Genomic DNA, 17,559 nt, shown 5'->3' on the forward strand with positions numbered 1-17,559 from the left:
ATTTTCTATTATGGAGTTTACCAAATTTGACATATTACAATTATAGTCAAAATCACTAAATTGTTTACATAAGGAATGATGTTATTTACCCTCTATAATTTGTTAATCAGTTTTTCGGGTTTTACTTTTGTTTCATTAATTTTCGGAAATAGTTAACGATAGATTTCAAATCCACGAGTTTAGACGGTATTCAAAGATTTTTTTGTTGTTGGTAGATAAACAAGACCATGATTTTAAACTCACCTCTTCGCATGTTTATGTTATATTTCACGTTAATTAGGATGCATTTCAAATTTATCCAATAATTACATCATTTGAAATTTATTATACTTTGTGTAATTAATTTGTAAACATTTAAGATATGAATTTTATGATTTGATATGAATTTATGAATTAATAAGAGTTTTTAGTAAAAAAAATCAATACAATATATTTATTCAAAAATGAAATAAACGAATATTGTAAAATTTAATTTCGAAAAAAGAAAAATAAATAAAATCATGTATATAGATTCTTGTCTCGCACATTTAATATATATATATATATATATATATATATATATAGTAATGCCAACGTTGTGAAAAATCGAACCGAATTCGTTTTATTTCTTGATCTGCAAGTCCCTGGTGCCAATCATAGCCTTCAGCTAAATTACCCAGGTATAGAGCCCAGAAACAGTTTTTTCTTCTTGAATCTCTTTTCGTTCTCTTTAGGATGTGAAGATATGGTACGAAAAGTTCTTGATTGCATTGATTGATCGTGATTGGATTTCATTTACTGTAGTTGATTATCAAATGCTTTTTTAATTGTTTTTTTCTCATTTGTTTGCTTGAATTAGTTTTTTGTGCGACGCAGGGGTGAAACTTTCTTGAACTTGAGATAATCTTGATTCTTGAATTGGAATTTTGTTTTATTTTGAGTTTGTTGTTTTAACTTGCCCGTTTGCTGTTTATATTTTTGTTCCATCTGTTTTGGATTTGTGTTTCTTGGATTTATGTTTCTTGTTTCTTTACTTGCTTTAAATGGACGTATTTCTAATCAGAGTAACTAGCCTTAGACTTTTCCCGTTTTGTGTATGGTCATTGAGTTCGATTTATTGGATCTTTTTGGGATGTATATTCTCTGGATGTATGGAATCTTTTGCAACATCAATATTATCGTATGTTTTCCGGTTCTTATTCTCTGGTGTGAAATCTTTTTACTATTGGAACACATGCTGATATTCATCCTACATTTATGCAGTTTGTTTTATCTGATAATTGTTGAAATGAGAAAACGCATGTTATACATCCTTGCAATTGCTTTTTAATCATGCTGCGTAGTTTCAACTTGGTGTGGACTGGGTTCTTCTTTTTTACTCTAGCCCTGGTTATTTATCTGTGTCAGCCAAATGTTAGCTATTAAATATTCAAGGTTACTTGTTTCCACAATACGAGAATTTGGTTTAATTCGAAAATGCTTATATAATATTTCATGAAACATCATGAACTCAAATATTATTTTCTTTACCATGACACGTGTAAGGATTTTGAGCCGCATTTTCTGTGAAACTAAACATTTTGAAAGCCTTCTTTCCTTTCTGCTTTTACAGGATTTATATTTATTATATTTCCATTGGTCATCTTTGCTTGAGAGGACATATAATCACTACATTGATAGTTTTGAAAGTACTAATGCATGGTATTGATTGTACTCTAACCAGGACACAGCTAGCCAAATTCCGATTCATTTTGTTGGTTGTCCATGACACGCACACGGATAGTGTAAGAGATGCAGGATTGTTATTATTACTGGATGAATAAATCTTTATCATCGTGTTTCTTTGACAATTTCAATAAAAAATGTAATGTCTTTTTGGACCAGTTCTATGAATAGTCAAAAGGACGTCAAGATTCAGGAACAAAGCTTGGAATCTGCAAGCAGGTAATGGATTTATCTACTTTGGGAGGTGAGTAGTTCATGATTATGACTTAATCTTCCACACGACAACATTTTTGTTTCCACAGGAAAAGCATAGAAGCAAGTTATGCATTCAATTCTCTGACGGGGAAAGAAAGTGTAAATTATTCTGAAGACCGAGAAACTATGGTAATGAGATTTAATTTACGTGTGATTCGTTTAGAACTTATCCTTGTAACATTACCGGTTTCCGTTAGAGTATGTTTGGATTAAGGGATTTGTTTCGATATTGTTGAGTTACATTGGTTTCGATTTTCGGTTCCTTCCATGAGAATTTAAATTTATGAGCCCATTTTTAATGGATTTCAAATAATCCTAAATTGGGGTAATCTGAAATACTAATTTTAAATCATTTTCTCAAAGAGAAATTCTCGAATCCATGTACAACCTTCTGGATTTGCGTTCCTTGTATTTGGATGTACCCTTCTCCTTTCCTGATTGAGCATATCATCAGGAACTTCATGCACGTGCTACAGCTCAAGAGAAGGAAATTATGTATCTTCGGGAACAAATTGCTCTTGCCAGCATGACGGTAAGGCATATCCATTCAGGAAATATTGTGTTTCTCATAGTTGAAGGTCTCATTCTGGAACTTATGACCTTTTGTATGTCATTTTAGGAATCACAACTTTTGAATGAAAAGTACTCACTTGAGAGGAAATTTTCTGAATTGCGAGTGGTTTGTATATTTTCATATTTGATCGATTTTCCCATTTATCACTTTACTTCATTTACATATTATATTAATGAATTTGTTGTTACTGCTGGGACACCTTATCCCTGGAGATTATCCTCGTTTTGTTTTCTTCTTTGTTGGTTGAAGGCTCTGGATGAAAAGCAAAATGAAGCTATCACGGCTGCTTCACATGAGTTGGCCCGTAGGAAAGGAGATCTTGAAGTGAATTTAAACTTGCTTAGCGAGTTAAAGGTAAACTCGTTGTTTGGACATCTAATTTGCACTCCTTGTGGCTTTTCCTATGACAACTAGCCTTCACCTTTGTTGCGGACCAAAAACAATATACAGCCCGACTCTGAAGTATGCAAATATTTTTTTTGGCGTAAATGTATGTAGATACTATAGTTTATGGTATACGTCGGTTTGGAAGCATTCAAAATTAACAAGATATCTTTTGTCTATTCCCTTAGAGACTAGATAGTAGACTTCACGCTCCAAGAGTGAAACAGAAATTCATAAGCAAATGAATCATTACCTATAAAGTTACTGCCCAAAAACATAAAGTTCCTTTTAGCCAAGAGGAGTTTATTTCAATTATATGTGACCGACGATTTCGGTTGGGAATAAATCTAGCAAGCAGACTAGGTCAAGTTATAGTATTTGGAGATGAGTCCAGGTATCGTACCCACAGAGATCGATGTTTAATTACTAGAATATGAATTATTTTTCCTAATTCAGGCTAATAAAATTCAAATGATGGGAGATAAATTAATTAAAACTAAATAACACGATTTAAATAAATTAACTAAAGCAAAACTAATCCAAACTATTAATTTAGACGAAAATTCAAATTATTTAAAAACGACTAAGGTGCACAACGGTACCGAGACAAACTTATAATCTACGTGTCAAATTTAAATTCAATAAGTTAATTATTTAATTCACGACGGAATTCCCAAAATTATTTATTAAACGATTCCTCGAATTAATAAACCTAATTAAATCTAACAGTCCAATTATTCCTAACTGAATTTAATTAGATTTAACCGCATTAGATCGCTGTGAAATTTCAGTTTTTCAACCTAAAGTCGCACACTGAAATCGAATACTATTTCTAGTCAATTTAACCATGTGTTGATTGATGTGTGAAGCAAATATTAATCTATCGTCTTCCGGTTTTAGATTAACCAACAAATATTCTATTTAATTGGCCAGATTAAAAGAACACGTGATAAACGACATCAATCAATGAATAAAATAAATAATCTAATTGAATTAAACTCAAAACATCAAAAATAATATGCTCGGCCCTATCATGGCCTTAGTCTATAAAAATCTACTCCATAAACTTAAAATAAAATTGCAATTCACTGTTTAAATTCAATGCAGAAAACATGATTAAGAAGGAATGGAAAGAGATTCTCTGTAATTTGTAGCGTGTGAGGAATTCCTCGCTGGTTTTGCCTTCTTTCTTCCTCCTCTTTTTTCTTCTTCCGCGCTGTTGTCCTATTCCGTCTCCTTCAGTACTTTTGTTCTCGGCTGCCCTTCTTCTCTTGTACGCTTCTGCCCTTTTATTCTCCTCAATGGGCCTCTCCTTTTTTTCTTTTTAAGCCCACATCAAGTAAAGAAAGTGTAGATAAGATATTTGTTAAGATTTACATAGATTTCTCCAAAAATTCAATATCATCAAGGAATAAGAATATTTTATTTCCTTTGAAATCTAGCAAATTTATTTTATCTCCTAATTTAAACACTTTTCACTTTTTATTCAAATCTACAATTATTAATTAAATTAAGCACATAATTAGGATAAAAAGTATAGATAAGGGCAAATATTATCAAATCAAATCCCTAAAATATTTGTAAGATTTGGCCTTATCAATCCCCCCACACTTAAGCCTTTGTTCGTCCTCGAGCAAATCAGAGAATAAAAATATAACCGAGGAATATTCAATGATTCACCACAACAAATGACACAATCAACACTTTTCAACCTACCAAATTCCGTCAAACTCAATCAAAAGATCACACTTCGAAAATCGTAAAATTCACTTTCGTTGCAACTTTAAAACTCAAGCATTCACTAGAAAAGATCAAGATAATGAGACGTGTGTAGTGTGGAAGTCAAAACTCATATTCCTCAAAGGTGTTTTAGTTCAAGGAATGCTCATATTTTCTGGATTTTTTTTTTTAAATAAAGAAACTCTCCATAAGCTTATCTTTCTCCACTAAATGTTGGAGGAATATGACCCGGTCAATAGGTCTTTTAAGCTTATAATGTAAGGAATATGACCCGGTCAATAGCTCGAAAGGCTCAAACGGTCCAAAGATCGCCTAAATCATCCCTAAGTCATTCTCCTCCGTATTTTCGCCTCGAAAGATAATCAGACAAGTTCTAGATTGTTTTTTTTCTTTCTCTTTTTTTTTTCAATTTTTTTTTTATGAGCTCACCTTTTACTAATTCACGATTAATTCATATAAGTATGACCTAAAGTGCATAGATTATGTCTCAAATTATGATACAAAACTAGTTTGTGCTCAAATCCTTCGGCTACAACTACAGCTCATCTCAATCAATTCTAGGTGTGATGTAATTTCTTGAGTTTTCAAAAATCTAGAAAGTCAATTAGTGTGTCATGTAATCACAAGTGCAGTTTCTCAAAGAATAACAAAAAAAAAAAAAAAAAATTTCATGCTCGAGGATTAAACATTGAAGCACATGCTAAGTGTGGTGACGTGAAACAAACACAAATCAAATCTCCCCCCCACACTTTAGATTTACACCGCCCTCACTGTCATGCCATTCAAAAAGAATATAAAAGTTGGGTGCAGAATAGCAAGAGAACACTTCTCTGACAGTGTTGCTTTAAATTCCATGGACTGTTACATGGGGATGGTAGAATTCCTCAGTGCTGAAAATCTTTTATTTCAAAAGTTTAGCTTTTCCAGAATCTAAATCATATTCCTTCATTCCAATATTCCCTCATTCCAATATTCCCTACACACACCAAAATCACAGAGAATTAACCTAATAGAATGAAAAAGTAAAAAAATAAAAAAAATAAAATGAAACGAAATAAAATAAATCACTGGGTTGCCTCCCAGCAAGCGCTAAATTTCTTGTCTATAGCTAGACAACTCCTTTTATAGATTAGGTTGGATCGTGCAAAGGAGTACTCGGCTCCTCTTACTCCACAATTCCTTCATGAAAAATTTTCAGTCGATGTCCATTCACCTTAAAGGGATTTCCAGAATCTCCACGGATTTCTACAACACCAAAGGGAAAAACTTCAGTAACAGTAAAAGGCCCGGACCATTTGGAGCGAAGTTTACCTGGCATGAGTTTCAAACGAGAGTTATAAAGAAGAACTTTTTGTCCAGACTCAAATTCCCTGTGCACGATCCTTGCATCATGCCACTTCTTTGTCTTTTCCTTGTAGATTTTCGCATTCTCATATGCATCAAGACGAAATTCCTCCAGCTCATTGAGTTGTAGAAGACAATGATAACCTGTAGCTTGCACATCAAAGTTCAAAAATTTGGTAGCCCATAATGCCCTATGCTCTAGTCCAACAGGGAGGTGACAAACTTTTCCATAAACCAAACGAAAAGGGGAAGTTCCTATAGGGGTTTTAAATGTTGTTCTATATGCCCATAATGCATCATCCAATTTACTAGCCCATTCTTTCCTCGAAGATCCAACGGTCTTCTCAAGAATTTTCTTAATCTCCCTATTTGACACTTCTACTTGACCACTAGTTTGAGGATGATAAGGTGTTGCCACCTTGTGCGTGACCCCATACTTAGTTAACAGAGACTCAAAATAACGATTACAAAAGTGTTTTCCCCCATCACTAATAATGGCTCTAGGTGTGCCAAATCTTGCAAAAATATTTTTCTTTAAAAATTGAATCACAACCTTAGAGTTATTGGTTCTACAAGCACTTGCTTCCACCCACTTGGATACGTAATCCACAGCCACCAAAATATATTTATTTCCTAAGGAATCTGGAAATGGCCCCATGAAATCAATTCCCCACACATCAAACAATTCACAGACTAAAATATTATTCAATGGCATTTCGTGTCTCCTTGAAATATTACCAACACGTTGGCATTCATTGCAATTCAAAACATAAGTGTGTGCATCCTTGAACAGTGTAGGCCAGTAGAATCCAGCTTGAAGGATTTTTGTGGCCGTTTTACTTGCCCCAAAATGTCCTCCAGTTGGACCACTATGACAATGAGAAAGTATAGAACTTACCTCTTTCGCTGGAATACACCTACGAATAATGCCATCTGCACAAATTCTAAACAAAAGAGGATCTTCCCAAAGATAATATTTTAAATCTGAAAAGAACTTCTTTTTCTGCTGATATGTAAGATGAGAAGGAATAAATTTGCATGACAAATAATTGACAAAATCAGCATACCATGGTAAATTAGAGATGCCATAAAGTTTCTCGTCAGGGAATTCATCTCTAATTACATACTTACCTTCCTTGGGCTTCTCCAATCTCGATAGATGATCAGCAACTTGGTTTTCAGTCCCCTTGCGATCCACGATCTCTATTTCAAATTCTTGCAGTAGAAGGATCCATCTTATCAATCTTGGCTTGACATCCTTCTTGTTTAAGAGATACTTCAAAGCTGAATGATCCGTGTGGACTATCACTTTACTCCCTACAAGGTATGGCCGAAACTTGTCCAAAGAAAAAACAACAGCCAGCAACTCTTTTTCTGTGGTGGAGTAGTTCAATTGAGCTCCTGAAAGTGTCATGCTTGCATAGTAGATTACATGCAAGAATTTGTCCCTCTTTTGCCCCAAAACAGCCCCTAAAGCAATATCACTTGCGTCACACATGAGTTCAAACGGTAAATGCCAATCTGGTGCAACAATGATCGGGGTTGTGGTCAACTTTTGCTTTAATGCCTGAAAAGCTTGTAAACAATCCTCAGAAAAAACAAAAGGAACATCTTTCATTAGCAAATTAGTTAAAGGCTTAGTAATACTTGAGAAATCCTTGATAAATCGCCTATAAAAACCTGCATGCCCAATAAAGCTACGAATTCCTTTGACATTAGTGGGAGGAGGAAGCTTTTCTATGATCTCTACCTTAGCTCTATCCACTTCAATACCTTTTTCAGAAATTTTGTGACCAAGGACAATTCCTTCCTTTACCATGAAATGACATTTCTCCCAGTTAAGTACAAGATTCGTTTCTTCACATCTCTTTAGCACTTTTGACAAATTAATCAAACAAGAGTCGAAGGAAGAACCAAAAACAGAAAAGTCATCCATGAAGACCTCAATATGCTTTTCAACCATATCATGGAAAATCGACATCATACAACGTTGAAAAGTAGCGGGAGCATTACACAAACCAAATGGCATTCTTTTATAAGCAAATGTACCATAGGGACAAGTAAAAGTGGTCTTATCTTGATCTTCGGGGTCTATGGGGATTTGCATATATCCAGAATAACCATCTAAAAAACAATAGAAGGCATGACCTGCCAAACGCTCTAACATTTGATCAACAAAAGGTAAGGGGAAGTGATCTTTTCTTGTGGCATCATTCAATTTGCGATAATCAATACAAACACGCCACCCAGTCACGGTTCTAGTGGGGATTAATTCGTTATTTTCATTTTCAACAACAGTGATTCCCCCTTTCTTAGGAACAACATGCACAGGACTTACCCACTTGCTATCGGATATAGGAAAGATCATACCTGCATCAAGGAGTTTGATTACCTCCTTTTTGACGACCTCTTGCATAGCTGGATTCAATCTCCTTTGAGGTTGAGTGGTGGGAGAGTGCTCCTTCTCCATTAAAATTTTGTGCATGCACATGGATGGATTTATTCCCTTGATGTCAGCTATGTTCCATCCAATGGCATATATGTGATCCTTCAGCACTCTCAAGAGCTTATCTTCCTCATCACCTGTCAAGGAAGAAGAAACAATTACTGGCAGTTTATCTTCTTCCTTCAAAAATAAATATTTTAAATGAGGAGGAAGTGGTTTGAGTTCGAGGAATGGGGCTTCTTCTATGGAAGGTTTAAGTGATTTTGGAATATGTCCAAGCTCCCCAATCTTCGAATTCACCGATCTTGGCAAAGGCTTTGATCCCTCCAAGTAGTTCATACATTCCTCCACTTCTTCTCTGCTGGATTCCGTGGACTTTGGGCTAACCAAAAGCTTTTCCAGTGGGTCTTCAATCAAAGTATCCTGCACACTACACTCAACAATTTCATCAACAGCATCTATTCTATAACAATCAGAAGATCCAGGATATTTCATACTATGAAAAACATTAAAAGTTACCTTCTCGTCATTCAACCTCAAAACTAACTCACCTTTTTGCACATCTATGAGAGCTCTTCCAGTAGCTAAGAAAGGACGACCTAAAATTAGGGGGATCTCACGATCCTCCTCCATGTCTAGCACAACAAAGTCAACTGGAAATATAAATTTATCAACCTTAACCAAAACATCCTCTATAACCCCTCTAGGATATTTAATAGACCTATCAGCAAGTTGAAGGGAAATAGTTGTTGGTTTAACTTCTCCAATCCCCAATTTCTCAAAACAAGAATAAGGCATAAGATTTATGCTAGCACCAAGATCACACAATGCCTTGTTAAAATTAGAATTTCCTATAGTGCAAGGAATGGAGAAACTACCTGGATCCTTAAGCTTTGGAGGTAATTTATTTTGCAAAATAGCTGAACATTCCTCAGAAAGCTTAACAGTTTCAAAATCAACAAATTTCCTCTTTTTAGTCAAAATATCTTTCAAGAATTTAGCATAAGAAGGCATTTGAGCCAAAGCCTCTACAAAAGGAATATTTATGTGCAATTTCTTAAAAACTTCAAGAAATTTTGAAAATTGTTGATCCAATTGTAGTTGCCTTGCTCTTTGAGGGAAAGGAAGTGTATTAATATCAATATTATCATTAGAATCAAACTCCTTACCTTTCTTACCTGTCTTCCGTGTAGTCTGAGTGTTCTGTTCCTTAGCATCTTCCATTTTTGGTTTTATTCCTCCATCATTCTTTGCCTCCATGTCTGTAGAATTCTGCCTCTTTGGTTCCTCTTCCTCGGCCTTGATCACTGTACTCACTGCATTCACTCCTTTCGGATTTTTCTCAGTATCACTTGGTAGTGTTCCAAGGGGTCGATTTGGTAATTGATTGGCTATTTGACCCATTTGAGCATCCAACCTTCGTAAGATAGCATCATGATTCTGCAGTCTCGTCTCCATTCCCACAACATGTTTCATCATAAAATCCTCATAAATTGGTCTTTGATCTTCTTGCTTGAATCCTGGAGGTGCTGCAGGTACCAATAATCCTTGTTGTCTCACTTGTTGAGGAATGGGCAGTGGAGGAATATGTGTTGGATTAAGGGAATTCTCCGTATTCTTCCAAGACAAATTAGGGTGATGCTTCCATCCTGGATTGTATGTGGAACTGTATGGATTTGATTGTTGTCTCCATTGATTCCCCACAAAATTCACTGCTTCTTCATCAAAAATGGGTTGTTCCTCGATGACTATTCCTTGGACCTGATTTGCTTGATTTGATTTCAGCTGAGAGAATTGATGGGCCAACCCATCAATCTTAGCAGTAAGTGCATTCAACACATCCATTTCAAGAACTCCAGCCTTCTTTTCTCGTTTAATATATGTCCAACCCGCACTATTTTCAGCCATATTTGAAATTATTTCAAGTGCAACTCGTGGAGTCTTCCTGTATAAGCTACCATTGGCTGCTGCATCTAGCATGGAACGCACAGAAGGATCTACTCCGTTATAGAAAATATGAACTTGTTCAGATGAAGAGAAACCATGTTGAGGACACCTCCTCAACATCTTTCTAAATCTTCCCCAAGATGTATTAATGTCTCCCCATCCTTCTGGCGAAAAGATGATATATCCATACGCAGTTGTGCTAGCTTGGTGGGTGGAAAATATTGATTCATGAACATTTCCACCAAACCATTCCATGTAGTAATAGAACCAGTTGGTAGATCTCTAAGCCATTCTGCTGCTTCACCATGCAAAGAGAAGGGGAATAGTCTCAATCTTATGGCATCCGTGCTCACTCCATTGAACTTGATTGTGTCACAGATAGATAGAAATCCCTCCAGATGTGCATTAGGATCCTCGGTCTGCGATCCTCCAAATCTCACTTGATATTGTATCATTTGAATGATGGATGGCTTCAACTCAAAATTATTTGCTTCCACAGTAGGGCGAGTGATGCTAGAACCATAACCTCCAGTGGTTTGTCTAGTGAGATCATAGACAGTGCGATCATCTTCCTCGTTGTCCATTACTTCCATCCCTGCTGTTTCAACCTCGTCCTCTGGTTTTAACTGTTCTTCCACGTCAAAGTCTGAGGATTTCTCCCTTTGTGCTCTACGTCTCCGTCGAAAAGTATTCTCAATCTCTGGATCAAATGGCTCCAATTCTGTCCTTCCTTTAGCACGGCTCATGCACAGTAAGATAATCCCTGAAAATAAATAACAAACTTCAAACGTACTAATATGCGTAGAATCGACAAAATAAAATAAAAACCTAATCTCAAGAAAATAATAAATCCTAATATTAAACAATTCAATCCCCGGCAACGGCACCAAAAACTTGACCGACGATTTCGGTTGGGAATAAATCTAGCAAGCGGACTAGGTCAAGTTATAGTATTTGGAGATGAGTCCAGGTATCATACCCACAGAGATCGATGTTTAATTACTAGAATATGAATTATTTTTCCTAATTCAGGCTAATAAAATTCAAATGATGGGAGATAAATTAATTAAAACTAAATAACACGATTTAAATAAATTAACTAAAGCAAAACTAATCCAAACTATTAATTTAGACGAAAATTCAAATTATTTAAAAACGACTAAGGTGCACAACGGTACCGAGACAAACTTATAATCTACGTGTCAAATTTAAATTCAATAAATTAATTATTTAATTCACGACGGAATTCCCAAAATTATTTATTAAACGATTCCTCGAATTAATAAACCTAATTAAATCTAACAGTCCAATTATTCCTAACTGAATTTAATTAGATTTAACCGCATTAGATCGCTGTGAAATTCCAGTTTTTCAACCTAAAGTCGCACACTGAAATCGAATACTATTTCTAGTCAATTTAACCATGTGTTGATTGATGTGTGAAGCAAATATTAATCTATCGCCTTCCGGTTTTAGATTAACCAACAAATATTCTATTTAATTGGCCAGATTAAAAGAACACGTGATAAACGACATCAATCAATGAATAAAATAAATAATCTAATTGAATTAAACTCAAAACATCAAAAATAATATGTCTCGGCCCTATCATGGCCTTAGTCTATAAAAATCTACTCCATAAACTTAAAATAAAATTGCAATTCACTGTTTAAATTCAATGCAGAAAACATGATTAAGAAGGAATGGAAAGAGATTCTCTGTAATTTGTAGCGTGTGAGGAATTCCTCGCTGGTTTTGCCTTCTTTCTTCCTCCTCTTTTTTCTTCTTCCGCGCTGTTGTCCTATTCCGTCTCCTTCAGTACTTTTGTTCTCGGCTGCCCTTCTTCTCTTGTACGCTTCTGCCCTTTTATTCTCCTCAATGGGCCTCTCCTTTTTTTCTTTTTAAGCCCACATCAAGTAAAGAAAGTGTAGATAAGATATTTGTTAAGATTTACATAGATTTCTCCAAAAATTCAATATCATCAAGGAATAAGAATATTTTATTTCCTTTGAAATCTAGCAAATTTATTTTATCTCCTAATTTAAACACTTTTCACTTTTTATTCAAATCTACAATTATTAATTAAATTAAGCACATAATTAGGATAAAAAGTCTAGATAAGGGCAAATATTATCAAATCAAATCCCTAAATCTTTGTAAGATTTGGCCTTATCAATATGTTTATGAGCATACGACTTCAGTAGTTTCCTATCCTCTTACCTCTTCGTGTCTCACGCAAACTTGTCATTCTAATCTAATGACCAACTAGATCATTATGAGAGAAAAAAACTAACTAAAAAAATATGGTAAGTTGCAAATAGACCCCTTGTGGTATTTCAAAGACGTTAAAACCACTGTGAAAATCAATGAAGTAAAACTTTCATTTTCTTTTAAATTACTGCCGTTTTAGCTCAAGCTCTTCGTAAAAATGTTTGAATGTGGTACAAAATGTGCAAGAAAAGAAAGATAATTATGTTTATATTATAGTTAGAATGCCATTTTCAACTTTGATAACTAATTTTGCGGCCATTTCATGTAAATGCAGATAAAAAAGCACACGAATCACATAAATAATTCCATACCAGGGATTTCAGCTATCAATTAAAGAACAAGAATTTAACTTATTGATTTTTCATACAAGGTTTTTTTGCCTATTTGAATGAACACAAGGATGTGTGTTGTTCACCCTGAATAAATATGGAGACATTGGTATTCAAATAATTTGGTCTCAAGTTGGTAAACAAATCATTATTTATTTCTCAGTTGGTTGGAAAAGGCCGTGAGATGAAAATATCAATAGTAGAAATGCTCGAATTATGACGTCAAAGAAACTGACTAATGTGGCTAAGCCTTCCTTTTCCCTTGAAGGCGTCCTCTTTTTAGCACAAAGTGAAAAGTTTAAATCTACAACGATTGGCAGTTGATACAAGTTCAGAGCTTTTCATTTGCCCAAAATTCTCCAGTAATTATTGCCAACACTTATACGTTGTTGCTTTGGATTTAAACTAAGCAGTTCTAGCCTGAGATATTGGGTTACAAACTAACAACATTGTCTAACAGTTTAACTTCTGCTTCTTGTTTGTCAAATTGAAAGATTAATAGTTAGAACTTGAATAAGTTTACAGCTTCCTGGATTTAGCCCATAATATTTTTCTCAATCTAACTACTTGAAGCATTAAAACTGATTATATACTTTTTGGGTCAATATCCTTTTCCGCAGCTCTGACATTCCCCTTTGCCTCCCACCTTGTCTCTATATCTGGTTCAGAATGTGAACATTTATGCGTGCTACAGGCCACTGAAGATGAGAGGCATGTCTTTTCATCAGCTATGCTCGGAATATTGGCTGAATATGGCGCGTGGCCTCATGTTACCAATGCCTCTTCCCTGTCCAACAGCGTAAAGGTGTGGACTTTGTGGCACTTGATAGTTTTTTGATGCTACATTCAAGTTTCGTTAAATTAAGATGTCAGGATATATTTCATGAACTTTGTGATATGTTTTGGTGCATAAGTGAGCTATTCGGGTAAGTTTCTGATTTAAGAAACCTGAGCGTGAGAGTTACATTCCTTGGATTTATTGTTGTCTTTTTAACTATTCTTTTTCTTTCATGCTAAATGCCTAATGTATTAACGAGAACAAAAATATTCTTCAGTTGCAATAATGTACGCATGTTTTTTTTAATCCATTTAAGGCTCTAGACATATTTTTTCTTAGAGTATGTTTGTTTGACCGTTTCCCATTTTTTTCTTGCTATGTTCAAGAACAAGTGTGAACTGCTTATTTCTAGTGTGCATTTCAAAGCCACTCCAATACCATCAAGTCCTCTTCATCCCTAGCGAACATGGATATTCAGGTTTTTCCCCAGTTCCAGTGAGATGACCGAGTTTTCGTTTTCCCCCGTGAAAGGTTTTGAGCTAATGGAGACCATTTCATGTAGTTCTTTCCATTCAATCTGTAAGATGAATGAAGATGATGTAGTTCTCCTGTTGGTGTAATAGGTGAGGCGATAACCTCTGCTGACTTTGGAGAAGCTCAGTGTTTACCATCACTGATTTTCCAGGAGAAAAGTAAAGGATGGCTGATTCTTTTTTGGTATTTAATAATAAACAAGAAATATTAGAAAAACGCATATTTATTCATAGAGATGCTCTGCTCTGGTACATGTGAAGATGAAAGAGTTCACATTCAAAAAATATATATCTTTACATCAATGCATAGGCTAAATTATTACCTGCAGTGAAAAATTTCTAGAAAGAAACTCCTGATTTTATGTTCTTATACCAACTGCAAGGAGACTATCAAGAAATATAAAAGCACTTCTAAAGTAACAGATTCTCTAAATATCAGACTTCAGTATTGCACAGGGCTGATATTCTCCAACACATATATTAGTATTTTTAGAATATCATAAAAGATATTGGAATCTCATAACATGTAAATTTTCAACTGTTAGAGAACAGTAATGGGCCCCATGTGTGCTGAAAAAACTGTGATCTTATTTTTCATGAATGTGCATCTATTATTTTTGAAAAAAGTGTTTATGTTGTGTATTTTTTGTTAACATACTAGCTTTATTTTGACATATGAAGTATTGACGATTATTATTATTTTTTTGATAGAAAACTAACTTTATTATCAAAATAGAGCATTACAAAGTTCACGCGGATGAGTAATCCGCAGCTAGGGGTGTGCAATCGGTCTATTCGGTTACCGACCGAACCGAATAGACCTATAACCGATTTAACCGATTTTATTTTCGAATAACCGAACCAATCGAAAAATTCATAGAAACCGAATTAACCGAACCGATTTTCAAATCGGTTACCGAAATAACCGATATTTTTTTAAAAAATGCAAATTTTAATAAAATAAAAAAAAACAATGGAGAACTTATAAATAACAAGAAACATTGAACAAAAAATATCAATAACAAATAAAAAAATTGAAAATAAAATCATTGAATGAATTAGCTTTCTTCTTCTTCTAATCATTTTTAATGCCCATATATAATTTAAATTAATATATATAATAATTCGGTTAATTCGGTTTAACCGAATTTTTCAAATTTAATCCGAAACCAAACCGAATTAACCGAATTAACCGATTTTTTAAAATTTCAAAACCGAACTTCCGAATTAACCGAACCGAATTTCCGAATTAATTCGGTTCGGTCGGTTAATTCGGTTTAACCGAAATTTTGCACACCCTTATCCGCAGCAAGGTTACAATTCAACTTAAAAGTTCATGAGTAATGCATAAAAACCATTAACTCAGTACCCTACAAATTTTCAATCCCTAACTAGGTCTGCGATACACAAATGATTAAAGCGCTGCAAGGTAATAGTCCAAGATGTCACTCTGAATTTGATCTTTTCCCACACTTTATCAATAGATTTGGACGAGTCCTCAAATATTCTCTTATTCCTTTCCAACCAAATAGACCAGTAAATGCAATGAATAATCAGAAACCAGAAATCAGTGAAATTCTTCCCCAATGGGCAGTAGGAGTCGGAGATAAAAAGATCTTTGGCATGCCTCGGAAAAGGCCACTGGAATCCCAACACTCGTAAGACATTAATCCAAATACCCCTCGAGAATGAAAAATGTAGTAGTATATGATCTTGACTCTCTTCATTTGTCCTGCATAAGCAACACCACTGCGGGCTTAGCACACAATCCTTCCACCTTCTTTGCACCGAGTCACACGTAGGCAGTTTCCCCAAGGCCACGATCCACGAGAAAATCTTAATCTTTTGTGGGACTTGTACTTTCCAGATATTATGGTAGCAAACGAATAAAGGAAAATTTGAGATAGGGAAAAAAGAGTCGTAAAATGATTTGACTGAAAAAAAGCCTGAAGTTTCCCCCAACCAAACTCTATAATCCTCAATACCCAACTGTGGTTTGACACTCTGTAATACTCGAGCAAAGCAGTAAACTCACAAATTTCACTCTCAGTCAGATCTCTTCTGAACCTCACATCCCAAATGAAAGAAGAACTACCCTGAGTAGTGACGACCTCTAAAAAATGACGGATAGGCCTATTGGTCGCAATGCAAATACGAAACAAAGACGGAAATTTGATTTGATTTTGTGTTTTCAATTTTCTATGATTTGATGACCCATCTCTTTCAATTCTTGCAGAACTTGCATGATCGACTACAGTTTAGGATAAGAACTTCACATGTAAGCTTATATAATTTATTTCACACCCTTCCATGCTGTTAATTTGGTTTATGATGAACTTTCTGATGGATTTTTGCTCCTTATTGAGAATTACTTGTTTGTTATATTGGCTGGCTGCTCTCCACAAAAAATTATGAACAAATATACATCAAGTGGTTTATGTAGCAGATTTACATGCGCACTATATATCCTCAGAATAATTATCATTCCTGGCGATCAAGCAATGAGGAAGCGAAGAGTAACAAATTTGCTGCATAATTAAATAGCCTTTGGACTGAGAGCACGTGAATATATATCTCTTAAATGACTAGGTAGAAGGAGGGTGACATATGTTAGATATTTTCATGCTTTTCTCAAAACATGGATGGTCTTGTAACACACTGTATTTATGAGTCTTAAAGTGGCAGGCACTTCAAGTTATAAGAATCTTTAGTTTCTTCCCTTGGTCTGTTTTATTATTATATTTATTTGCCTTTCTTCAAGTTTATTATGGTAAGAGCTCTAGTAGGGATTTTCCAATCTTCTTTATACCTATTTCCAGAGATGATCAAATTCAGGGTTGTAACGTCGACAATGAAGATCACAGAGTTCAGTCATCTTTCTATTTCTGTATTTCAGATGTTGTTAGGGATTGGAAGTTTGTATTGTCTTGACGATAGCGTATTAGTTTCTTTGAATTCGCGGATTGCTCATCCGCTTTTATGTAACACGATCATTATTATTATATAAAAGTATTGTTTCTTATCAAAAAAAAATTTCCAGAAATTAACTCAAATAGGAGATTTCAGATGATGCTGTTAACTAACTTTGTGGACTCTGTTGAAGTCTTGATATGAGTTCTATTACATTTAAGTTGGCTTACAGTTATTTAAATATTTGTCCTTGAAGCTGCTATATTTGTGTTTTAAGTTCTTAGATAGAATACTACCTCCTTGGTTTAATGAAATGTATGATAGCAGATGATTAGTCTGAAATT

At 34.7% G+C, this 17,559-nt stretch overlaps 1 protein-coding gene across 4 annotated transcripts in view; it reads left to right on the plus strand.

The window, feature by feature from the left end:
* Positions 1-557: 557 nt before the first annotated feature.
* The window catches only part of LOC142539411 (uncharacterized), a 36,585-nt gene continuing 19,583 nt past the window's right edge, over positions 558-17,559 (plus strand). Inside the window, exons 1-9 of one of the 4 annotated variants that reach the window (XM_075644848.1) lie at positions 558-659; positions 1,703-1,763; positions 1,864-1,923; positions 2,007-2,088; positions 2,414-2,491; positions 2,579-2,638; positions 2,783-2,887; positions 13,689-13,799; positions 16,542-16,583. In XM_075644848.1, coding sequence (XP_075500963.1) covers positions 1,744-1,763; positions 1,864-1,923; positions 2,007-2,088; positions 2,414-2,491; positions 2,579-2,638; positions 2,783-2,887; positions 13,689-13,799; positions 16,542-16,583 — 558 coding nt within the window. In that variant the 5' untranslated portion in view covers positions 558-659; positions 1,703-1,743. Of the gene's footprint in view, positions 728-792; positions 1,764-1,863; positions 1,924-2,006; positions 2,089-2,413; positions 2,492-2,578; positions 2,639-2,782; positions 2,888-13,688; positions 13,800-16,541; positions 16,584-17,559 lie in introns of those variants that run through there. The other 3 variants (XM_075644850.1, XM_075644851.1, XM_075644852.1) reach the window with 3 other exon arrangements.

This window comes from Primulina tabacum, chromosome 3 (assembly GCF_025594145.1).
Source record: "Primulina tabacum isolate GXHZ01 chromosome 3, ASM2559414v2, whole genome shotgun sequence".
In the NCBI taxonomy this organism is placed as follows: domain Eukaryota; kingdom Viridiplantae; phylum Streptophyta; class Magnoliopsida; order Lamiales; family Gesneriaceae; genus Primulina; species Primulina tabacum.